General features: G+C 48.5%; 2 protein-coding genes across 2 annotated transcripts in view; both read left to right on the top strand.

Moving 5' to 3' along the window:
- The first annotated feature begins 1,963 nt into the window (after positions 1–1,963).
- On the top strand, positions 1,964–3,563 carry LOC115636262 (zinc finger protein 391-like). Its single transcript, XM_030536160.1, has 2 exons — positions 1,964–2,388; positions 3,001–3,563. Exons 1-2 carry the CDS (start codon positions 2,031–2,033, stop codon positions 3,183–3,185), a joined length of 543 nt encoding a protein of 180 aa, XP_030392020.1. The 5' UTR covers positions 1,964–2,030; the 3' UTR covers positions 3,186–3,563.
- Positions 3,564–6,253: 2,690 nt separating this feature from the next.
- Positions 6,254–25,868, top strand: part of LOC115636206 (nck-associated protein 1-like) — a 40,841-nt gene continuing 21,226 nt past the window's right edge. Inside the window, 3 exon segments of the mRNA XM_030536016.1 lie at positions 6,254–6,397; positions 21,800–21,942; positions 22,299–22,389. Coding sequence (XP_030391876.1) covers positions 6,254–6,397; positions 21,800–21,942; positions 22,299–22,389 — 378 coding nt within the window.

The raw sequence follows: 25,868 nt of genomic DNA, 5'->3' as shown, positions 1-25,868 counted from the left end.
ATCAGGTCTCTTGCCAGCCCCTCTCTGTGGGTAGGGACCCATATGCCTCTCCTTTTTGACCAGTGTGTGAGGATTGCAGCTTGTCCTCCACTGTCTTTGCTGGACTAACGTCCAGTTCCTGTGCTTTGCTTTCTCTCCAGGGGCTGTGAGCAGTGTGTCTGAGATAGACGTGGGACTTTTGGTGATGCTTGTATGACGCCAATACACACCTCAATTTCCTGCTGTGATTGGTATTGTTATGATTATAAAGGGCAGGAGACATGAAGTGTTTTGTCACCTAGCTGTCATGGGGTGATATGAATGGGTCATGAAGGACTGGCTGGGAGTAACCTACATCAATGGAATATACCCGACAGAGACAAGGAATGACTGTCACCCAGGGCTGCCCAGAGGATTCAAGAGGCCTGAGGTCTTTGGAAGCATGTCCCCCTTACCCTCTGACACCACAGAGCATTTCCCCCATGTCCTCCTTACCAGCTCTGATGCCGCAGAGCATTTACCCTGTGTCCCCAGTTCCCTGTTCCCTCTCCTGTTTGACTCAGTTTATATAGTAATATTCTCAGCTATGCTTTTGCTTAACCAATCATTGTACTGAAATTTAACTAACTAATCCTAACACATTGAAACATAATTCTCTAACCAACTGTATCCCACTATTCTAATTAACTTACACCTAGCAAAATTATTATGCAGCAGACAAAAACAGTTAGAGAACCAGACTGATTAACATTGTAAAAGTGGTGGCCATAAAGATAAAACAATACAAAAATGAGGGTTTCACAACCACAAGCATTGAGAAGTGATTTCTTGCCAAACAGGCTGCTATCCAACTAAGTTTTCTTTAACCATCTTAAGATCTGTTTCTTTATCTGGTGGTGATGGGCACTATCAGGATAGGATCATCTTCCTAACCGCCCAATAGCACCTTATTTCAGTGTGACTGGTTTGGGATGTGAGGATGTGACCCTTCGCTTCCCAGCTTATGGCTGAACCTGCTGCTTAGCCAAAGGCCTTAGCCTAAGAACAAGGCCTCAGACTGTCACAGTAAGAGAAGGCCCTTACAAATACAGACAGTGATTTTGATTCTTTGTTTTCATATTCCTGTAAGTAGCTAAGTGATAAAAATGCACCTAAGTTCTTAAACTATAGGCTTTACAGGCAGGCCTGAATATCTCTATTCTAACAGTGGGTTCTATCCCTTCTCGCATTCTGTATCTGTCTTGTGTATTTAGATTGTAAATTCTTCAGGTCATGGGCCATCTACTATTCTCTGTTTGTACTTTGCCTAGCACAATGGGGACCCACTGTTAGGGGGTCCTTAGGCACTAAGGTAACGAATATGATTTATAACCATAATAACTCTCCGGCTACTTTGAGCCAAGGAAGCTGGCCTTGGGTGTTACTGCTTAAAAATGAGCTGGGGGTTAAAATCATGGACTATTCTTTGTGACAAGTATCCCACAAATTCCACTGACCTCCCTCGTTTTCTTTGCCTGCAGCAGGGTTTCCAGTTTCCAAACCTGATGTGATCTTACAGCTTGAATGAGGGGAAGAGCTGTAGGTCCCAGACCTCCAGGGCTCTAGAAAGAAGTGCTTCCAAGAGCTGCCTTCCCAGGTGAGGACTTGGTTAAACCAACTCAACAACTGTGTGGGAATGCAGGAAACATTGGAGATGCCCTATAAAGACCCTGTAAGCTCTCCAAGTTCAGGATTGTTCCCTGCAGGTGTGGAATCATTATGGCAGATGTGACTCATGGCTTCCCTCCTATTCTGACTGACAACTGGCAGCAGGTCGCTCCCCGATCTCACTTTCCCCTGAGTGTTCTTATAAGATGCAGACAATAACTGATCCCTTCTTCTCTCCTCTGGGGAAGGTTTTGGGGAAAATCAGCTCCTGATAGGTTTGATCTCTCCCACACATATTTTGGATTGTTATCTCTTTGTCCATTCCTCTCTCTGAGATTTTCTTTCTTTCCGGTGCAGATAGTGATCTATGTCTGGATTCTCTCTGTCTCCCTTCAGGTGATGGGATGGTGAGTCAGAATGAGGAGGAGAAATCCCATCAGAAAGATGCTGAGCAAGGAGAACCACATGGAACTTTATCAGGAAGATCCAAAGGGAATGTTTCCGGGAGTTGTACACTCTCAGAAAATACAAAAGCCTGTGAAACTCAGCAGAGGCCAGAGGGAAAGTTTAGTATCCTCTCAGACCCTGTAACAAGCGACAGAATCAACTTGGAAGAGACACGCTTCACATGCCATGAATGTGGGAAAAGCTTTAGTCAGAGCTCTGCCCTTTTCAGACATCAGAGAATCCACACAGGTGAGAAACCTTATGAATGCTCTGAGTGTGGGAAATGCTTCACTGATAGTTCAGCCCTCATCTCACATCCAGGACCAGTGCTAGGGTTTTGAGCGCCCTAGGCGGACGGCAATTTCGCTGCCCCGCGCACTGGTCCCGCGGCTCCAGTAGAGCTGCTGCAGTGGTGCCTGCGGGAGGTCAACTGGAGCCGCGCAAGCAGCTGACTGTCCGCAGGAACGACTGTGGCAGCTCCACGGGAGCTGCCTGTCACCCCCTCCAGACACCCTGGACTGCCGTCTGCCGCAGCGGCAGCTGGCAGCCTGGGGTTTCCCTGGGCCAGGGGACTCCTGCCCCTGGGTTGCCAGCTGCCAGGGTGGCGCCCTGACCTGGGGGACACCCTGGGCTGCTGGCTGCCACGGAGGTGCCCTGACCCGGGGGACACCCTGGGTTGCCGGCTGCCATGGAGGTGCCCTGACCTGGGGGACACCCTGGGCTGCTGGCTGCCACGGAGGTGCCCTGACCCAGAGGACACCCTGGACTGCCAGCTGCCGCCGACAGCTCAGACTCCCTCTCTTGTCCCAGCAGTAGCAGCTGCTCAACCATTTAAAAAAAATGTGGGGGCGCTTTTTGACGCCCTCAAATCTCAGCGCCCTAGGCAACCGCCTAGTTTGCTTAAATGGTTGCACCAGCCCTGCTCACATCAGCGAATCCATCCAGGAGAAGCGCCCCACACATGCTCAGAGTGCAGGAAAATCTTTAGTCGGAACTTTACCCTGAACACACGTTGTAGATCCACACAGGAGAGAAGCCCTGCACAGGCGCTGAGTGCGGGAAAAGCTGCAATTGGCTCTCAAACCTTATCAGACATAGAAAAATCCACATGAGTGACAAACCCTATGGATGCTCTGTGAGTGAGAAATGGTACTTCAGTCATTCAGGCCTCATCTTATGTCATAGAATCAACACAGGAGAAAGGCCCCCACACATGCTCTGAGTGCAGGAAAAGCTTCAATCAGCGCTCAAGCTTCATTAGACATCAGAAAATCCACATGAGATAGAATTGTAATAAATCCCGTGACTAGGCTTAGCCAAAATATCTTTTAAAAAAATTGCATTTGCTAATTCCCACATAGTGATTTTTGTACCATCTTCACTGTGGTCTCTCAGCTCCATTAGATAAGTTGCCTTCTTCTGCCTTTTGCAGCTCATCCATCTTTGGACTCAGTCTTATGATCTTTTCTATCAATTCCTTTCTTTTTGAGTCATAGGAATGTGTGTCCCTCCTGCCAGGAATGTTCATCAGCTCCAGGTGAGGGAGAGAGGTTTGATCCCAACAAGGGACACTTGTTGCAGGCACAGAGGGTACCTGAGGCAAGCAACAGTGGTCCGTGCCTGGAGTGCTTAGCGCCAATAAACACACCAGGGTGGAGAAGCCAGCAAAGTTTATTTGAGATCTCAAAGCGGTGCTGGGAGACACAGCATGCCTCAGATCCAGCACACACAATACAAACAGGTTACCTTTTTTATACTTTACTTTTAACTAAGCCCTTCCCTTTTCACTCCCTCCTCCTTGTAGCAGTTACATTAAGCAGTTACACTAAACAGTTAATCAAAGCTGGCGACTACAAGTCTCGCTTGTTAGGTCCACTCCTTTGAATTACGACCTTGTCCTTTCTTCTTTGTGAACCATTATCTTCTCTCCCTCGGCCAAAAGTATGCAGGCCTCGTTAGTTCTGCCTTATACTGGTTTGAGCTGTATGGCAACTGATAACGGATGTTGCACCTGGCCTTTTCTATTTATTGGCCTGTTAGGTCAATTAGAGTTTAAACATGGAAGGACTTTTGCTCACCAGAGGCCTAAAACAGGGAGACTTTATATCCTTATTGCCTTCCACTTTTCCAAGTTACTTAGGGTTATGCTTTTGTGACACCAACACACTGAGGCAAAAACTACTTCTGCCTTCCATCCACTAGGACTGTATATGTCGTTGGCTGCTCAAGTTAGTGATCTTAATGTAAAAGTTGTAGTGCAGATGCAGCCCAGGTGCAGTGATTGGCATTAGTTTTCCCCTTGACCTGACCTAAACTCCATCACTTCTCCTAGTCTAAACAAACCCTGAGCATCACAGTTATACTGTTCCCCCATTTCAAAGCGATTGCTAGTCATCAAGTTCTCCCTTGGGGAACAAATTGTTTCATTCCCAGTTGCTCTGATGTTGCTTCAGGTTGTGCTGGAGAGCAGATATTTTTATTATCATTTTCCACACTTAAAATATATTGAACTATAACAAAGAGCAGGAACAGGCCAGGGATAGGGAAAAAAGTCATTTCACCCATTGTAACAACAGATGTAGTTAGGGTAAGTCAGAGGGAGTCCCTTATTCCCCATCACTATTCTCCTTCAATCCATGCTAGAACCTAAGAATCCTTTTCCTTTCCCCAGTTGTGGGATGGGAGGCTTTCAAAAGTGCTCCCTGTGCTATAGTACATGGCTAAGCTCAGAGAATAAACCCTAAATCTCCCCTGAGTTTTGCTTTTTGAATTCTGTATTTCCGATTACTTCAAGTCTGGGCACTGTGATTATTTACCAGTTTCTCTAGTACTGTTCCTACCACTGTTTCTGTAACATTTTTTGTTTTTTATGGGACAGGGTTTTTATTCCTTTGTCTAACCCCAACCTGGAAGGCCAGGGTGTGTGTTTTCTCTGGCTCCTCCCCACAGACAAATCTGACATGGTTGAATCTGCCAGGAGCAAACAAAAAGCCCCACGGGTCACACACACAAAGCAGACACACACACACAAGACACAGAAGAAAGTGAATTATATGAGCTATCAACATTTCCACTTTCCCACAGCATGTTAGTTCTGAAGGTTGTTTTAATTTGTTTATTTTCTTGGAACCAGAAATGGGGAAAGAGAACACTGGAGTCAGTGGAATTACACCAGGAAGGGATAAGTCTCATGATTCGTCACTAACCAAAGGCTTTGTAAACAGAGCGATAATGTTACTGAATGGTCTGGCTAACACTGCAGTTAGACACAATCAGCTCTATGGGTGGTAAATTGACAGAGGCTCTGCTGCTGATCATGAAATAGCAGCTTTTTAAAGGTAATGTGCTTCTATTTCAGTGCCTCTGGAAGTACAGAAAACAATGATCTGTGTTAAAGGAAAGTTGCCATTTCTCAGAGCTACAATTTCTATTGTGTGTATACAGGAAGGTTGGAATGTGTAGCAGGTAGTTTGGTAAAGCTTAGCTATTTTATGTGGGTAATAGGCTCCTGCCCATCTCCAGCAGAGGTTTCAATCACATATTATGGCAACTTACCGAATGTCACACAAATTAGTCCATTCCTCCCCATATTCAGTCTCTGACCGGAATGTTAGAATGAGGCAGAGAACCGGGAAAGCATCACAGCAGGAATACATTAAAAAGTGGGATTAATCAGAGCTGGGATGCAGACAGAGCCTGTTCTACAGCTGGTGAAGTGACAGGGACACACTCACACGAGTGCTGGCTCTGAAATAACAGCAGAAGCAGATTGAAGAGAATGAGCTCCTGTGGGAGCTATGGGCAGCTGCCCTGTCAGTGCATCACTCACCTGGCAGGTGTTACACAAAACGCAGCACTTCCCCTCTGGAAGAGAAACACTTCCCCTCACTGCCACCACTTCATTATGCTGTCCATGAGGCTGTTTGTCCTGCAGGATTTTGATCTCTTCAGGTGGTCCATGTTGATTCATAACAGAGCCATTAGGGGAGCAGGAGTCATCCCAATGGAAATCTCTCCACTTCTTTCTTAGTGCTTAGCCCTGGCTTTGGAGATGACATTAGCCTTATTCTGTCTTGATTTTAGGTAGGATTTTGATCACCTTCTGGGGCTTGTCAGCTTAGAACTTTTGAGGGCTTTTCTCTGCCATTTTGGTCCCCACAGCAGTCAGTACGTTCTAGACATGGGCACAGTGACCTTCCTGAAGACCTTGACAGCTTTAGCCAGCTTCTTGGGGGCTATTTTCCTGCTCACAGCCACTGTCTTCTTCTCATGCCTTGTCCTGGGGGCCCAGCTGCTGGTTGAATGTGAAGGAGCCAAAGTGCTGGTGACTTTAGCCCACACCAAGTTGCCTTTGCTCGTCAGACTCCTGAACTGCCAACTGGACTGTGGTTCTTGTTCTTCTGCACAGCACAGCCCTGGACAGGAGGGATCTGCAAATGTACATTCATATGATCCCTTTGTTTAATGGATGAAAACATAAACTAGACACTTAGAGAACTGGAACAGATTTCAGCTGATGGGCAGGTTTGCTAGGTTTTTATGCATTTGGACAGTGAAATGTTATGTGTTTACATTCATTTCAAGCATCCCCGTATAGTGGAGCTCCTGAACATACTAGAGAATGGAAATTAAAATGTTTTCCCTTTTTTCAAAAATAAACATAAAATAATAGGCTTCTTAGAAGGCACTTGAATTTGAAGCAAGGACCACTTGATCTGCAGTCAAACACTCTGCGACTTAGCTGTACCCCCATGAGAGCAGATACTTTCCCCATTGTAGCTGAAGCACATCAGTGATTCGAATAGCAGAGCCAGGTTCTCTCTGGGGCACAGAGATTTTTCGGGGAATTGGTGGCTCCTTTCTTTCCTCACTCTGGAGTAAACTCAGCTTTTTATTCCATGGTACATAGTTTTATGAATAACAACAGCAGCTTGAAGAAAGAGGAGAGTGAATATCTCCCTCTCAGGGCTGAAGGTGGCCACGTCCCCTCTGTCTGACCGTTGCCATTGCAGAAGAGAAGGTTTCAATGGAATTGAATGCCCTGGCTCAGACTAGAGACACAGAAAGGTTTTGCTGTTCGCTGAACAGCAAAGGAAATTGTGTCTGTATGTGAAACTGAGGAGCGACATGAAATGCCCACAGGGTGGCACAATGGCCTAAGCTAAGGCAAGAGGGTGAAGGAATGGGGCTGAGGAATGACTGAAGTGGACTCAGCTGGGATTGAAATGACATTTGTTTGTGTCGGGTAGTGAGAAATGTGACATTAATTCAGATGCAGGGTTGAGGCGTCTTTAGCTCCTTGTAGAACTAGAACTTGATTTCCCAGAAGGGAGAAAGGGAAGGTCTGGAGCTGCCTTTAGTCCCTGGCTGGAGCAGTGTATAAAAAAGTCTCCACAGACGCAGCTGGCAATTACAGGCCACTAAGGCTAGCTTCAATACCAGGCAAATTGGGTGAAATTGTAGATCCCAATTGTTAGACACATAGGTAAACAGAATTTGTTGGGTGTAGCGGGGTGGTTACCTGCTCGTGCCCTGCAGGGCTTGAAAGAGCCCAGGAGAGGGCTATGGTTGGGGGCAAGAAGCCTGGGCTGAGTGGGGAAAGTAGGCTCAGCTGTGGCCATGCCCCAATCAGGCCCAGCTGGCCCTAGAAGAGGCTGTGAGCCAGAAGTCCAGTCAGTCTCCCTCTGCTTATAGTGAGAGAAGGGCCTGGCTGCAGGGACCCAAGCAAGGCATCTAGCTTGGGAGCAGGGCTGGGGAAGGGCCAGAGGAGCTGGGAGCTCTGGTCTGGAAAGCCCCCAGGCTGCAGATCTGACTATAGGCTGAATAGGTGCAGGGTTGCAATGGGGCAGCCCATGGGGAAGCAGAGGTCCAAACCCCTTTGCCTGTGATGGGTGGCTCATACTGCAGTCTGCCCCAGTGAATGGGGGCTAGATGGAGACTGGGCAGTAGCCAAGACTGAGGTGAAGTGGGGATAGTGAGTGGGGGTTCCCCTGGAGGGCAAGACCCATAACTGTGGGGGTACTGCCAGTGGTCAGCACCCTGTAAAAGGGTACCGGGGTCCTGGGAGGGACAGGGGGCCAGCTGCAGTAAGGTGGATCACCGGTCTGCAGAGGGCACACTGACGGCTGGAGAGCTGATTCCCAAGACGACCAGGAGGAGGCACCGCCGGTTGAGTCTGCCCCCGCTTACATTGGGGAAGAATGAACATGGTTTTTGTAAAGGAAAATCATGCCTCACAGAACTACTATAATTCTTTGAGGGAGTCAACAAGCATGTGGATAAAGGTGATCCTGTAGATTATAGTATACTCAGATTTTCATAAAACCTTTGGCAAGGTCTCTCCCCAAAGGCTCTGAAGCAAAATGGGATAAGAGGGACAGTCCTCTCTGGGATAGATAACTGGTTCAAATGCAAGAAAGAAAGGGTCTGATTTTCCAAATGGAGAGAAGTAAATAGTGGTGTCCCCCTGGGGTGTCTACTGGGACCAGCACTGTTCAACTTACTCCTAAGTGATCTGGAAAAAGGGATAAACAGTGAGGTGGCAACATTTGCAGATGATACAAACCAACTCAAGTTAGTTACGTCCAAAAAAGAGTGCAAAGTGTGACAAAGGAATCTCACCCAACGGAGTGACTGGGCAACAAAAAGGCAGATGAAATTCAATGTGGATCAGTGCAAAGTAATGCACATGGGAAAACATGATCCCAATTCTGCATCTAAACTGACGGGGTCTAAATTAGCTCTTACAACTTACGAAAGAGATCTTGGAGTCACTGTAGATACTTCTCTGAAAACATCTATTCCATGTGCATCGGCAGTCAAAAAAGCAAACAAAATGTTTGGAAGTCATTAGGAAAGGGATGGCTAGCAAGACAGAAATATAATATTGGCTATCTATAAATCTATGGTATGCCCACATCTTGAATACTGGAGCTGGTCCCCCATCTCAAAAAGATATATCGGAATTCGAAAAGATACAGAAAAGGGCAACCAAAATGATTAGGGGTCTGGAACAGTTTCCACGTGTGGTGAGATTAATAAGACTGAGGGGAGTTTTCAGCTTGGAAAAGAGATGACTAAGGGAGGGGGCTAGGATAGAGGTCTATAAAATGATGATGGGTTTGGATAAAGTAAATAAAGAAGTATCAAAGGGTAACATGTGTTAGTCTGGATCTGTAAAGAAGTGCTATTTACTCCTCATAATACAAGAACTAGAGGTCACTTGATGAAATGAATAGACAGCAGGTTTAAAACAAACCAAAGGAAAAGACGGTTACTCACCTTTGTAACTGTTGTTCTTCGAGATGTGTTGCTCATATCCATTCCAATTAGGTGTGTGCGCCATGTGCACGTTCGTTGGAAGATTTTTACCCTAGCAACAGTCAGTGGAGTGGCACCGCTATGGTGCCAGATATATACTCCTGCTGACCCGACCGTCCCTCAGTTCCTTCTTGCCGGCTACTCCGACTGAGGGGAAAGAGGGCGGGTTTGGAATGGATGTGAGCAACACATCTCGAAGAACAACAGTTACAAAGGTGAGTAATCGTCTTTTCTTCTTCGAGTGCTTGCTCATATCGATTCCAATTAGGTGATTCCCAAGCCTTACCTAGGCGGTGGGGTCGGAGTGAGACTTTGCAGAATGTAAGACTGCTGAGCCAAAGGAGGCATCGTCTCTAGACTGCTGGACCAATGCGGAGTGTGATGCAAAGGTGTGGATGGAAGACCAGGCAGCCGCGTGACATATTTCCTGGATGGGAACATGGGCCAGGAAAGCGGCAGATGAGGCTCGAGCCTGAGTAGAATGGGCGGTGAGATGGCCAGCCGGAACTTGAGCCAAGTCATAGCATGTCCGGATACAGGGTGTCACCCAAGATAGGATTCGTTGGGAAGAGACCGGCAGCCTTTCATCCGGTCTGCAACAGCTACAAAGAGCTGAGGCGAACATCGGAAGGGTTTGGCCCTCTCGATATAAAAAGCGAGAGCCCTGTGGACATCCAAAGTATTCAGCTGTTGTTCCCGACGTGATGAGTGCAGCTTTGGGAAAAAAACTGGTAGAAAGATGTCTTGATTAACGTGGAAGGCAGAGACCACCTTAGGGAGGAATGTCGGGTGCGATCGCAGTTGTACCTTGTCCTTGTGGAATACCATATACAGGGGAACCGCAGTCAAAGCTCAAAGTTCCAAGACTCGTCTAGCCGAGGTGATAGCGACGAGGAAGGCTGTCTTCCAGGAAAGGTACAGCAGCGAGCATGTGGCTAAAGGCTCAAAGGGGGGACCCATAAGCCTAGCTAACACCAGGTTTAGATCCCAAGTAGGGGTCGGGCGTTTGACCTGAGGGTACAGCCATTTTATCTTTTTGCCTTGCTAAACTCCCTCCCAACCTTGTGGGGTCCCAGACCCGGTATTGAGCCTGAGCTGAGATGTCTACACTGCAAATTTACCCCCCATGGCCCAAGCCCCAGGAGCCTGAGCTGGCATGGGGCAGCCCTGGGTGTTTCACTGAAGTGTGGGCATAGCCTAGCATTACCTCTACACTGCCATTAACACACCCAAGTCACTATTCTCAAACCCTGGGTCAGCTGATTCAGGCTTGTGCGGCTTGTGCTGAAGGGTAATAAAATTACAGTGTAGAAACTTGGGCTTGAGTCTGGCCTCTGAGACCCCATGAGAGGTGAGGGTGTCCGAGCCTGGGCTCCAGTCTGAGCTCAAATGTCTACACTGCAGGTTTTAGCCTCACAACCTGAGCCCCAGGAGCCCAGATCAGATCATCCAGGCCATATGGGCCACAGGGCTTTTATCCCAGTATAGATGCACTCTCAGGGTGTGTCTCCATTGCAATGTAAGCCAAGGATTAGTAGAAGTCATGTCAGCAGCTCCAACACATAAACATAAACCACGAGGAAAAGACCCACCCACAAATAAGCTGGGCAGTGTCCTTCTCCCTATGGTTCGTAAGTCCAGCAACCAGAAGTCCTTTAACATGAGCCATCCCCTCTCTACACCCCACTCACAGCTGTTGTCCTTAGTCAGTGCAAGCCCAGAGGTGCCTCTGTAGAGTTCACCTGCCATCCTGGGTGGAAAAGGGGGAAAATAAGAAGGCACTGTACTCACTATGTTGTCTAGGGTCTCACTCATCCCTCCACAGCCACTCTGTCCTAAAGTTGGTCTAACACATACATTTTAGTATCAGGCCCCAACCCATTTGGCTTTGGAACCCATGCACCTGCCTAGCAAGTGCTATTGAACTGGGGGTGAGTCCCTCCACCGGGGTCTGCCAAGCACAGTTCTGCTGCCCTTGATTCACACAACAAGGATAACAACCCTTTATTTCTCCTGCCCCAATAACCAGGAGACTGGGAATCCAACGCCAGCCAAAAGAGATCATTTAGGCAAGCAATTCAACCTATTTCCAACATACTGTAAAATCCACATGCAGACTCATACATGAAACCTTGCAAGAAAATCTTCCTGAGGGGGTCTGAGGCACCTGTTGCTGGAGGGAAGGAGGGAGCTGTGGGTTGGGACTGAGGAGCAGTGTGACGAGGAGGGGCCTGTGGGTTGGGATTGAGGGGCACTGGGAATAGGAGGAGGCTGTGGGTTGGGACAGAGGAGACGGGTGAAGAGGAACAGACTCTGGTTGGGAGTGAGGAGCAGTGAGCATAGGAGGGACTGAGGGTTGGGATTGAGGGGCACTGGGCAAAGTGGGGACATGGGTTTGGGCTGAAGAGCATCCTCATTTGGGGATCCAGCAGGACAGGGGAAGGCAACAGGTGATTCTAATTCTGTAGGGATATTTTGTGTGTGTGTGTGTGCAGGGGAGGAACATGCCATATGCCCAGAGGCCTTTATTCCTCCAGCCTGCAAGGACAGAGGGGCTGTCAGGAAGTTGCCCCTTCGAGCTCCCCCACACAAAGGCCCTTCTTAGGAAAGACAAAATCCTGAAGAAAAAAAATAACATCAAAGAGGACTCCAGAAAGACAGATTTTTAAAATCTAGTGAGTAGTTTATCACCTGATCAGGGACTTGAACCCTGGATCCTCAAATTAAGATGAGCTAATTAGGCTTACAAAGCAGAAGAGCCGGATGGTGCAGAGATGAAGCTAGTTAAAAAAAAGAGAGGAAACAATAGGGGAAACCTGCTGCTCTCTCTCTCTTCCCAGCCCTGGCCTGGCCTGGTATTAGTGCTGGTTAAAAAGAGGGGGAAATAGCGGCATCTACCAGCCCTTCATAGCTGTACAAGACTCAGGCTCAATACAGAGGTGCCCATCTGCAAGTGCCGAATGGTCGGATTGGCTAATGCAGCCTGTAGACGTCCAGGGCACACTGGGATATCGAGCCAAGTGTCCATCACCATCACTATTTCAAAGGGATAATGATAATGATGGGAAGGTTCACAACTGACTCAGTAGTTGCATACAAAGGTGCACGTTTGGCAGTTACATTGGGAAATTCTGGCTCCTTCTCAGGCTCAGGTTGCCCCCTGCCCCCCGGTCTAGATGTAGAAGTTACAACATTTAAACTTGACAGAGGGGCCATTTTCCCCCTCATTTCACATCTTTACATCCAAACACGATGACTTTCTGAATGAACCCACCTCGTTCAGCCACAAGGTCTTGGGGTGGAGGTAGGAGTCAGGGCCGGCTTTAGGCCAATTTGCCCAATTCCCCCGAATTGGGCCCCGTGCCGGCCGGCAATGTCTCTCCCGGAAGCAAAGCTCCGGGGCTTCCAACGGTGAGTGTTTGACCCTGTGATTCCACGTGAATATGGGTTGGTTTTGTGGTTTTCGTGGTGTTGCTGTTTGAGGGTGAGTATGTGCCTGCCTGTGTCTGTTTCAAAACTAAAGTGGGGATCATGTCATGTAACCCAGTGTTGGTGACACTAGGCATAAATCTAGGTAACTCGGGAGGGTGGGAAACCACAAGTGTCAATGAAGCCCTTCTGCTGTAGGCCTTAATGAACCAATGTTCCTCCATGTTAAACACTTTGTGTAACCTAGTGTAACCTCATATGTTAAGAGCTGTAAAATGTAGTGTTAGCAGTTAGTTTTCGGTTGTAACAGCCAGTTCTCTGCTGTAATACATTGAAGCTCGGCTAAAACACGCTCAAGGTCGTTTTAAGATACTGTACACTTGTCTCAGCAGCAGAGGGTGCGAGAAAGGGAAGTCAAAAGATTGAATGAGAGAAGATACTGCAGCTAGATGGGAAAGGAGGGGGGAGTAAGAAATCAGCTAGTCAGCAAAAAAGTTTTGTAATAAACAACTGGAATATAAAAGGAAAAAACTGCTTGTTTTAGATGTGCAGAATCTGAGATTGTTATTTCTCCCTGGCACCTTATTTGAGCTCAAATAAATTTGGTTGTTTGCTTCTCCACCCTGTTGTGTTTATTGGCGCGGCACACCAGGCAACGGACCCCCCGCTGTTGCTTGGCCTCAGGCAGTTATCTGCCGGCAACACCAGGGAAAAAGCCCCGAGCTGGAACTTAGTGAGAGTTCATAAGAGTAGGGCACTTGGGGTTAGGGTTAGGGTTCCTATGGGTAGGGCTTCCCACCGTAAGGTTAGGGTTTCTAAGGATAGAGCACTTGCAGCTAGGCTGAGAGTTCATAAGGGTAGGACACTTGGACCAGGTGAGAGAGAGAGAGAGAGGGAGGTTTGTAGGTGGAAATCAAATAATCAAGAGGGGAGAATGTGAAAGGTCTGCAACACGGCATGGCAGGCTGAGACTTTTATCTCCCCCTCATCCCCTGCAGAAGGGGAAACTGAGGCAAGGCGTGATCTGATTCCCCTCTCCAAATTATTTTGCAAAGGAAGGGGACTAGGGCTTCTATCTAAACCAGTTCCCTTCCCATCCACTCTGCTTTCCCTGCTGCAAGACCGCTGTAGGGGCTGAATATTTCCGTTAAACTATGGCTCCTTCATTTGCCCGGCAACAATAAAATAGACTGGCTTGGGGGGGGTTAATAGCCCCCCCCAAAGCTGTGTGGCTATTAAGGGGGTTTGGGGAGGGACATGATAATATTCTAGATCAGTCAAATGCCCAGCTCAGCTTTCTAGCCATCCAGCAGCTCTAGGGCAGGGAGGGAAGGTGCTCTTGGTGCAGAGTGGTCATAAACCAGGGGTGAATTTAGCGGGGATTTGGGGGTCCTCTTGAAATCCCACCTGATGCAGCCATACAGAATCACTGGCAGCGCTGGGAGAGGCCATAAGTGGAAGCAGGTGGCCTGGGAGTGGGGGGACATTGCCCTCAGTCCTGGGCTTTGGGATGGACTAGGCTGGGTGGTGGGTTCAGTCTAGTCTTCCAGCCTGTTGCTCACTGGAGTTTGTGGTTTTCATCTGGCTCCACTGAAAAGATCAAGCAAGCCCAGTAGAAAAGGGGGGTGAGAGAGGCAGGAAAGGGGTTGTAAGGGGTTTAAATGACCCATCAGCGAAAGAGTAAAACTAGAGTTTGACTGGGTTTCCCCCCAGCCACCACTCCTGCAAACACTGGGGAAGGGGCAGCTCCATCCCCCACTGAGGCTATGGTGAGGGGCTTCAGGGGATGAAGGAAGCCACATGGCAGTCCCTTTCCCCCAGCACCCCCCTCCAGCCCCCAAACTCTGTCCCAAAGCCTGCGACCAACCCCTCTGCACTCCCTCCCAGAGCCTGCACCCCTCCACCCTTCCTGTACCCCACCTCGTGCCCCAGCCCAGAGACTGCACCTAGCATCCAAACTCTGTCCCACTCAGCCCAGGGCAAAGCTCCTTGGTCTGGCTCCCAGCCCCTCTCCAAGGGTTGCAGCTGTCTGGAGGTGCCTTCCACACCTTACTAATTCACACCTCATTCATTCAACAAGACAATTGATTACAAAGGGGGGGAAGATCTTATTCTACTCCTAGCAAAAAGACACTTTTCTTTTACCTTAATTACACTATCTTTGGGGCCTGCTATAACATATTACCAAAGTTCAATACAAAGTCATATAAAAGTTATAAAAAAATGCATAATACAGAGATTTATCTACAACTGCATTGATTGACTGCTGTGTGCAGTAATATAGTGACCCCTGGGTCTTTGAATGAGGCTTTATACTTGCGGGGGAAGTGAGGGGGCAAGTGGCGGGTGGGGAAAGAGGCAAGCACTGAGCCAGCAGGAGTTCTAGGGGCAGGCATGGGGGTTTCCGGCAAGGGAGGGAGAAGGTGAAAGGAGGCGAGTGGTGGGTGGGGGACTGAATAGGAGGGATGCAGCAAGCCAGCGGGGGGGTTAGGGGGTGAAGAAGGATGTGATGGTGGGGCTGAGCAGGGAGGGGGCAGCCCCTATTTTACTGCTGTGATCTGGTCACCCCACATGTGCTGTTTCTTCTCGCCCTCCCCAACCTTGTTTCGATGGGGCGGAGCTGGGGAAGGAGGGTTTGTTTCCACGGGACCGGGCGGCGCTGGGGGGGGAAAAGAGAGGGCAATTTTATATTAAGGAAATATTTTATAAATTTTAATAAAATAAACATTAGTGAAGAAAATCAGTTGTACAACTATCAAAACAAATTATTTTCCTAATACGAAAGTGTAAATCAGCTAATTAATATATGATGCAATGTATGTAATATATAATTTTGTTATTATTTATATAGTCATGGAAAGTAAATAATACATGGAAGAAATGAAAGGGGTTTTTAAAAGTTTTTTTTGTTTTAGTCATCCCTGCCGGGGCCCCATCGCAACTGTTCGAACTGGGCCCCGCACTTCCTAAAGCCGGCCCTGGTAGGAGTCACTGGGTAAAATTCTCTGGACTCTGTTCCGATTCAGGTCAGAGCAGAGGTACCTAGTGATCTAGTCTGGCTGTAAAATCTATATATCAACACCAAACATGGTGTGAAAATAATCCTCAGAAACGGCTGTTCCCCACCCAGACCCCAGCAAAGGGCTCTCCAAGGAAGGGGGCTGTTGAGGAAGGAAAGAAGAAAAATGTCCTTCTCTCCCTGTAAAAGCAGCAAAGAATCCTGTGGCACCTTATAGACTAACAGACGTTTTGGAGCATGAGCTTTCGTGGGTGAATCCCCACTTCGTCGGACGCATGTAGTGGAAATTTCCAGGGGCAGGTATATATACGCAAGCAAGAAGCAAGCTAGAGATATCGAGGTTAGTTCAATCAGGGAGGATGAGGCCCTGTTCTAGCAGTTGAGGTGTGAAAACCAAGGGAGGAAAAACTGGTTTTGTAGTTGGCAAGCCATTCAGTCTTTGTTTAATCCTGAGTTGATGGTGTCAAATTTGCAGATGAACTGAAGCTCAGCAGTTTCTCTTTGAAGTCTGGTCCTGAAGTTTTTTTGCTGCAGTATGGCCACTTTAAGATCTGCTATTGTGTGGCCAGGGAGGTTGAAGTGTTCTCTTACAGGTTTTTGTATATTGCCATTCCTAATATCTGATTTGTGTCCATTTATCCTTTTCCGTAGAGACTATCCAGTTTGGCTGATGTACATAGCAGAGTCTCTGAGCTACGCTAATAGCTTTGAATCCAAAAGCCAAGCCTGTGCTGATGCAAATTACCTAACTGATAAGGAAAGGTGAGAACTGCCAGCACAAAAGAAGCTGCAAATAAAGAACATACCTGGTCAGCAAATAAATTACCTTCATAAAAGGCATGGTATAACAAGATACCTTTAATAGATTTGATGCTAAAGTTATTGTTAATATTAAACATTAAAATAAATTTAATGTTAGTAAGTACCCCTGTAACAAATTATAGTGTGTATGATTTTTGGAAAAATCATTTAAAGTAATATGGTAATGATGCTTCTCAGCTATTACCTGTGAATAAACTTAAAGCTTAATACAGCAGGAAAAACATTACAAACTTGGTCTGCTATATCAAAGGAAAAACTTGAGGTACACTACCTCATGGACTTAATAACTAAACAGTGGAATAATTTCTGCATAACCCTTACAAAGCAGAAGCCATTAAAACCTGGCCTGCCTATAAAACAAACAACAACAAAAAACACAGGAAAATATGGGAGTAATTCCTCTGTTTTGCCTGCAATAAGCAAGGGTCTTTGTAAAAGAACGGAATCTTTAACCAATAATCAATGCCACCCCAAAAGGGGTAGAAAAATGTTATTTTTGTCTTTCAGATAATCCAAAGTACTGTATAATGGGCTATGCGTATGTGTTAATTCTTGGGGAAAAGTGTTTAAAAAGTGTTAGCAACCCACCAGAAGACAAATGTAAATGTAATGTAAGTACTGTGTTTACCAATAATCACATTTACTGTTTGCCACAACAACAACAGAGTCTCAGCTTACTGTAAGCAGTGATTTAGCTGAGTTCTCTATCAATCTGGCACTGAATGGCAAACAGTTACCAATCATCTGTTAAAAGGTAAACAGGTAACATAGTTCCTAGAAAAAAAAATGTGGAAGGGAAAGGCCTTGAAGCCTCTTAAGCACCCCTGTGAAGAACAGGCATAAGGAGCGCTCAGCTAGGCAGAGGAAGTGGGATTTCAGAGCTGACCCAGCCCCCCACTCCCCTTCACAGATTTTAAAGACAGAAGGGACCCGGTTTATGTCATCTACTCTGACCTCCGGATAACACAGGCTGGGGCATTTCATCCAAGAACTCAGTAGGATTGAGTGGACTTGTAAGGTCTAAAGTTTTTCATTGTTTTGTTTTTGAATGCAGTTATGCAACAAAAAAACCATTACATTTGTAAGTTGCACTTTCACGATAAAGACATTGCAGTACAGTACCTGTATGAGGTGAATTGAAAAATATTATTTTTTCATCATTTTTACAGTGCAAATATTGTAATAAAAGTAATAGAGAGTGCTGTACACTTTGTATTGTGTTGTAATTGGCTTTAGGCCAATTCCACCAATTCCCCTGAATTGGGCCCCGTGCCTAAGAGGGCCCCGTGCCCAGTGAGAATCTCTTCCCTGCCTAGAGGCGACTTTTTAATTTTTACTCACCTGGCAGCTCTCCGGGTCTTCGGCGACACTTCGGCGGTGGGTCCTTCAGTGCCACTGAAGACCTGGAGCGAGTGAAGGACCCGCCGCCGAAGACTCGGAGCACCGCCCGGTGAGTACAAGCCCTATGTGTTTTTTACATTTTTTTTTTATATATAGTCATCCCTGCCGCGGCCCCATTGAAACTGTTCAAATTGCATTTCCTAAAGCCAGCCCTGTTGAAATGAATATATTTGAAAGTGTAGAAAAAGACTGAAAATATTTAATAAGTTTCAACTGGTATTCTATTGTTTAACAGTGCGATTAATCACAATTAATTGTTTTGAGTTAATCTTGAGTTAACTGCAATTAATCCACAGTCCTAATTTAAATAAGTGTTGAAAAATGGAGGAAGGTGCAGAAAAGAGCTACAGAAATGGTTCAAGGGCTGGAGAAGATGCCTTGCAGTGAGACACAGGGAGCTCAGGCTGTTCAGCTTATCAACACCAGCTTATCAGCATACCTCCCTTGGGATCTCAGATCCTGGGATCTAAAGGGCTCTTCAATCTAGGGGAGAAAGTCAGAGCAAGAGGCAGTAGCTGAAGGTGAAAGCAAACAGATTCAAATTAGAAATAAGGCACATTTTTCATAGTGGTGATGATTACCCCTTGGAATAAACTCCCATGGGAAGGGGATGGATTCTCCTTCTCATGGGGGGGTCTTCAAATCCAGGCTGGAGGCCTTTTGGAAGATGCTTTAGCCAAACAGGTTACTAGGCTTCATATGGGGGTAACAGTGAAATTCCTGGCCTGTGATAACTAGGTCAGGCTATACGGGCCACTAGATCTTAAGAGGCATAAGAATGGCCATACTGGGTCAGACCAATGGTCCATCTACCCCAGTATCCTGTCTTCTGACAGTGGCCAATGCCAGATGTCCCAGAGGGAATGAACAGAATAGGTAATCAAGTGATCCATCCCGTTGTCCATTTCCAGCGTCTGGCAAACAAAGACTAGGGATGCCATCCCTGCCCAGCCAGGCTAATAGTCATTGATAGAACTATTCTCCATGAACTTATCTAGTTCTTTTGAACCCTGTTATAGTCTTGGCCTTCACAACATCCTCTGGCAAGGAGTTCCACAGGTTGACTGTGCGTTGTGTGAAGATATAATTCCTTTTGTTTGTTTTAAACCTGCTGCCTAGTAATTTCACTTGGTTACCCCTAGTTCTTGTGTTATGAGAAGGAGTAAATAATACTCCCTTATCCACTTTCTCCTCACCAGTCATAATTTTATAAACCTCTATCATACCCCCCCTTAGTCGTCTCTTTTCCTGCAAAGTCCCAGTCTTATTAATCGCTCCCCAAAGGCAATGAAGGGTTCATTCCATCCAAGCCACCTCTGTTGGGAAGGAAGATTAGATGGAAAATGCACTTTTCAGAAGGTTTAATGTGGCACTGGGCATCTGTCAGGCCATTGACATGGTTTCTTCTGGGAGCAGAGAACGCGACACACTGTTGATACAACGGGAAGTTTTATTTCTCAGTCTGGACACTAAGATAATGTTTAAAATGGCTATTGGGGAAATCTACAAGTTTAAAAGCTTCAACTCTTCTCCAGGCTTCTCTTTCCCACAGTAAGAGCCTCACAGACAGCCTGCAGAAAGAGCAAGAGAGAGAGAGAGTCAGGAATTATGACAGACTACAGGCGGGGGAAGGTACTACATTTATAAACAGCAGGTCCTGCTGTAATGTCACATGCCATGATTGAGTTATGTCACGGTTACAGAAAATGAAGACCATGTTTTTAGAGTCAGAAGCCAAGGCATCAAATTGAAGGGCTGAGCTACCGGCTATACCAGTACAGTTAAAGTGATGCACCCTAGTGTTGAGGCAGTTATGCTGGTATAGGAGTGCTAGTCCTGGGATAACTATTCCTATACGAGAAGGTAAATAAATTACTGATATAAACATGTAGAACTACATCCACTCTAGGGGTGGTACTGGGGTCTACAGTGCTAAAAAGTCACACCCCTCACTGATCTAACTGCCCCAGGACAAGATCTGTACACAGACCAGGCCTTAGGGTCACATGTTACTTATACAAGAGGGCACTATTTTAGTGTGCACTATATAGCCTCAGAACGCTTCTGACTCAAAAGGAACATCAGCCTGTTTCTAGTGGAGGAAGGTCCTCTAGGACACTGAGCTTTCAGGAAGTGACACTAGTTCAGTAACATTCGCTTTGGGCAGGAAGCAGCTTTGCTGGAGTCCACCCTCATTTAGGATCTTCATTCGACTGCCCCCTCATTCCATGGGATTATTGGCTCCTAGCTACAGGACACGTTCTGCTCATGAAAGCCGTGTGCCTTGAGCAAGTACCTTAGTAACTAGTCCCTTCAGAGACTAGACAGCAAATGTCCCGGAGTACAAGACATGCCCAAGACATGAGTACAGTAAGACTCAGGGCTGACCCAGTACAGCAGGGACATACAGGCTCTTGTGATAAACTTGATGTCATATCATGACCCCTCCCCACCTTCCAGACACTTATAAAAGTTCAGTCCCACTTCGATGGTGTCCTGGCCTCATACCATTTCTCCAGGAGTGACCCTTCGGAGTCCATGCTGCTGCTGAGGTGCTCACGGCCTGCATTTGCTGGTTTCCATCATGGCCTGTCTCACCAACACTGGACAATGAGACGGAAATGGAGATGAGTTAGTACACATACACCAGGATGAGCACTTAGCATGGCCCATGTCAGGCTGCCAGACAGCATGTGGGAGCTGTCTGAAGGGACTTTCTGCATAGGACATGCCTGCATCACGGGACTCTGCCTTCATAAGCACCATCCCCGCTGCCACATGCATCGTAGTCCAGGTTACCCAGCTCTGAAAGGCCAGTTCTAAATAGGACCTCATGGCATTCCCTGGGATCTGCCACCTTTGTGTGCTTGAGAGTCCCCCCTTCTGCCAGCTGGACTTTCCCTTAGGGAGTCCTGGCAGGGTCTTTCTATCTTGTTCCATGCCAGAGTGCACTGGATTGTTTCCCCACAATATCCTTGGTAACAAGAAAGTCTTGCCCCCAGGGCAGGGGCAATGCCTTGGTTGTAAGCTGTCATGTGCCTTCCCAGGGCAGCCCACACATGAGTTTGGACCTTCAGCCCAAGTGAACGATGGCCCCCTCCCACCTTGGCAAACAGCCGCTGTTCAGGCACCTGCATGGATTTTACTCCTGGCCGGGAGGGTTTGTGGAGAATGTGCCCACAGTGTCTGGATCATGAGCTCTCTGGGGCATGAGCAGTCTTGGCTTGTTTGCCCAGCCCCTAGCACAGTGGGGTCCTGCTCCCCAGCTGAGGTCCCCAGGTGCTACCACCACTCGGACCCTACTTAGAAAGCACATTTACAGTAACTGGCAGAAGTCAGCATTTCCTGCTGCCATGTGTTTAAACGGGGGAAGGAGCTAGACATGTTCCACTCATAAAGCAAGGATTTCAGGGTGAAGCAGCCAACAGCTGACTACTCCTGCATATCCAGTCTTGCTTTGGAACTCAGCCTGCGTTTCCTTAGAGGGATATTTCACTTCCAGTCCCCACCGCATGCCTGACTTTGCAGCTCTCCTCTCTGCAGGACCCTCCATCTCCATGTGCTGCATGCATTGCATTGCAGGGCACATCCCCTCCAGCAGGGGGCAGCAAACACATGCACATGCAGACACACCCAGAGCAGGGCTCATCCCTCCAGCAGGGGGCAGCGCTTGCACATGTGCACACACATATACACACACACGCTATTGTTCCTGGTCACTGACACCCCCCACAGCACGTGAACTACGACCTCACCAAGAACTACCTGGACCTGGTGGTGACCTACACGTCTGTCATCCTGTTGCTGTCACATATCGAGGACCGCAAAGCCCTGATTGGGATGTACAACTGTGCCCATGAGATGATCCAGGGCAGCGGGTGAGAGGGAACTGGGGGGAGGGGATTGAGGGGGGTTGTGCAGGAGAGGGTGGTTCACACAACGCTGGGCTGGGCCACGGGATCCCTGCTGCCGGGTATGTGTGGGTCAGAGGGCTCCAGGGGGCAGTGTACAAATCCCAGAGGTAGTGCCCATGTGGAAGAGTGAGGTGCACTGGCAAAGCCAGCAAGGTCATTTACCATGAGGTGCATGACCCAGGCATTGCATTGCAGTTCAGGGAGGGATGCACAACCCAGGCATTGGGGGGCAGTTTGCTGAGGGTTGCATGACGCAGGCAGTGGGAACAGTTTGCTGAGGGGGCATGAACCAAATCTCTGCCCTTGCTGTCCCCATGCAGCGACCCCTGCTACGCTCGGCTGGCCCAGATGGTGCTGGAGTATGACACCCCACTCAAGGAACTCACAGAGGAGTTCGGGCCTCACAGCAAGGTGAGTGACACTAGCAATGGGCTATGCTCATGGTGGGAGGGGGTGGCTGGCACTAGTGATAACCACTGGACGCAGCAAGGGGCTGTGGACCAGGGGAGGGGATGGCTGGTACAAGTGATAATCACTGGGCACAGCGAGGGGCTGTGGACCGGGGGAGGGGGTGGCTGGCACTAGTGATATCTGCTGTTCCCAGCTGTCACTGCATGAGAGCAGAGTCTGGGCTGCATGCACGGTCCTGTGAGAGGGCCGGCGCTACCATTTAGGCAGCCTAGGCAATCGCCTAGGGCGCCAGAATAAATGGTGGGCGCCGTTTTGCCAGAGGTGGAGCTGCCGCAGTTGTGCCTGCGCATGGTCGGCGGCTCCGGTGGATGTCCCGCAGGCATAACTGCGGCAGCTCCACCGGCGCCGCGGAGCACCGGACCTTCCGTAAGCACCACTGTGGGCAGCTCCACCGGAGCCGCGGACCAGCGCGCAGGGCGGCGAAATTCCCATCCGCCTAGGGCACTCAAACCCCTAGCGCTGGTTCTGCCCTCACCCCTGGCCTTTTCCTTGGGCCCCTGCCGCCTGAGCCCCCTGACCCCTTCCTTTCCGCAACCCGATACGACTGCACACCCTGCAGCTGATTCGTGCTGAACCGCACCTAGGGAATAACTCTACACGCTCGTGCTGCACACAGAGCACTTCCTCACCCTTGTGTCCCGCCCCGATACCAAGCAGCTGGATACGATACGACTGCACACTCCTTCAGAACCTCCTGCTGAGGTTCTGGCTGCACTTTTCCCCACACCTCTTCATATACACACACCCTGTCTGCAGCCCCACGAAGTCACAAGACCTCCTCAGCAACCTGCTCCGGGTGCTGGCCAAAGTGCCTGTCCACAGCACCAGGAGGAGGATGCTAGACGAGGGGGTGCTCTGCGACAGTGGGTCCTATTTCCGTTCCTCCCTTGTCTCATGCATCCAGGCAGAGTTCCTATGGGTGGCGTCTACTGGCTCTCTAGACACCTTTGAGGAGCAATGTGTGCTGTCCAGGGTACTTTGCTCAGTGTCCCCCTCTGGATCCCTGCTTTTGAACCTATGACCCTGTGATGAGCTCCTTGGAGTGCAGCTTGGAACTCCTGGACTGCTGTGCCCCCTTTGGTTTCTGCAGCCTGGGAGGTATAGAAAGTCACACCTCCCCCCTTAGGTTACTGCAGGAGGGTTGGTCACTAACTAACTCGAAGGCAGTTTGTGTTATAGTTCTCTTGGCATCCAGCCATCAAGGCCATGAGGTGGCGTGCCTCAGTTTGCCCATTCATACACAACAAACCAGATTTGTTATGGTTTCTTTGCTGTGATAAGCTTTAAATCTGCTTACAGGTATTAACAGAGAACTAGCGTTACCATAAGCCAGGGGTGGCCAACGTGAGCCTGAGAAGGACCCACAATTTACCAATGTACATTGCCAAAGAGCTACAGTAATACATCAGGAGCCCTTGATCAGCCTGCCCCTGCTCCCAGTGCCTCCCACCCACCAGCAGCCCTTCCATCAGCACCTACCCTTCCCTCCCCATCAGCTGTTTCCTGGCATGCAGGAGGCTCTGGGAGTGAGCAGGGAGGAGTGAGGGCACGGCAGGCTCATGGGAGGGGGTGGGAGGGGGCGGAGTGGGGGCAGGGCCTGTGGGGTTGAGCAGTGAGCACCCTCTGGCACATTGGAAAGTTGGCACCTGTAGCTCCAGCCCCAGAGTCAGCGTCTATACTAGGAGCCGCATATTAACTTCTGAAGAGCCGCGTGCAGCTCCAGAGCCCCAGGCTGGCTGCCCATGCCATAAGGTTTAATGTCAGTAACAAAATTCTTATCCCAAAACTTAACATTAATACCAACTTTTTGTTTATCACAGATGGGTGTTTACAAGTATCTTTATGATACCACACCTCCTGTTCAGACAGTGTAGTATGAGGTTAGTTTGTTCAGTACCCAGGGTGTCTTTGACTCTCTCCCGTGTAATCAGTCACTGGTTTTTCTTTCCCTCAGCGTTCCCCTCTGCATGGGCTCTTAATTTAATTACTTTTCTAGGATTTTAATGTCTCAGGGTCTGGCCAGATAAGGGTCCAGGTGGATCCTGCACACTGGCTAACCCTTTGGGGGGCTACCTCCCAACCCCAGGACTGTACATATGCAAAAAATCCAGCTTTCTTTTTGGGGTTACTCAGTGTTTTCCCCTCCCAGCTCTGAGTCCTTCCCTGCCCCTAGAGGGCTGTGATCTGTGCTCTCTGGGCTAGATGTGTTTACTCTTTGATCAGATTCAACTTTTCTCAACAGCTCTCTCATAACTGTTCCCTGTCTCTCACCAGCCTAGGGGAAAATACCCTCTTCTCTGTCAGATGGGTTATTTCTGCTCTCACAAACTGCCATCTGGCAATTTTCTGGTCTCAACTTCTCTGCTGTCACAGGCATTGGAGCTGCATCTTGGTTTAAAAAGACAGTTAGGTTTCAAACACATATCAGAAATAGCATCCTGAAAAACTGGGACCTGGATTGGGGTACCCTCCCCCACCCCTTTCTCTGTCCCTGAGAAGTCAGCTGTGTGACTCTTCCCCTCCAGGAGGTCAGTTACACAGTTCCTTCTCAGAACCTGGGTCACAGGCTGAGTGTCTGGATGCACAGATGTTGACTCAGCCATCCAGTCCTGGGCATCCTCTCCCAAGTGACCAGTGAGGAGACATTCCTGTACCCCCACTATTTCTTCTCCAGTCTCCTCCTCTGGGCCCCCTCCCAAGACACATTTCTCTGTGCTCCCTAGGAAGGGGTCCCCTCCCTTGTTCAGCTGCAAAACTCTGGACAGTTTCCTTAATCACTGACAACACCTCTCCTGCCCCTGCACCTGAGGGCATGTTGTCTTCTGCTGGAAAGGAGCTAGTCTCTGGCCCTCCCATTCTTGGAAGCACCCTGCTTCCCTGTGTTACAGAGTCACCGGAATCCTCACCCACCTCAGTGGTTTCTGAGATCCCCTGCCCCTTCCCTGGGCTCTCCTCTGGGACACACTGCTCTCTGCTCCCTAGAGCCGGGTTTATCTCTGGTTCAAGCTGCAACTTGCTGACAGCTAACAACCTGGATAGTTCTCTCCTGGCAGGCGTTACACCCCCATCCCTTCCAGCTGCAGTGCAGGAGTTGGTCTCAACCACCCCCCCACCTGGAAGCATGCGGCTTCCCCCTGCTGCAGAGGAATCAAGGAGACTCTCTCCCATTCTCTCGGTAGTTCCTGAGACCTTACCCTTTCCCTTGGGGATCCCAGCATAAAACTCATTCTTGCTGTGGGTAAATCCCTCAATCTGAGGTACACAGAAAAAATCATTACCAAGAAGCAGGTCGACTAGGAGGTGTTCCACTACCCCCACTCTCAAAACACTTTCCAAATCTTCTCACGCCACATGGGTTTTAGCTCGTGGTACAAGGAATCTGCTTTCACGGACCCCACAATCTCTGCCATTTGGCCAGG

This window comes from Gopherus evgoodei, chromosome 16 (genome assembly GCF_007399415.2).
Source record: "Gopherus evgoodei ecotype Sinaloan lineage chromosome 16, rGopEvg1_v1.p, whole genome shotgun sequence".
NCBI lineage: Eukaryota > Metazoa > Chordata > Testudines > Testudinidae > Gopherus > Gopherus evgoodei.
The sequence above is the reverse complement of the archived record's forward strand: the minus strand, read 5'-3'. Positions and strand labels throughout refer to the sequence as shown.

Excerpts from the sequence above, each read along its gene's own strand:
- LOC115636262 (XM_030536160.1), top strand. The coding sequence starts at position 2,031 with ATGGTGAGTCAGAATGAGGAGGAGAAATCCCATCAGAAAGATGCTGAG. Across the intron at positions 2,389-3,000 it reads TAGTTCAGCCCTCATCTCAC|ATCAGCGAATCCATCCAGGA; the intron begins ATCCAGGACCAG and ends AGCCCTGCTCAC.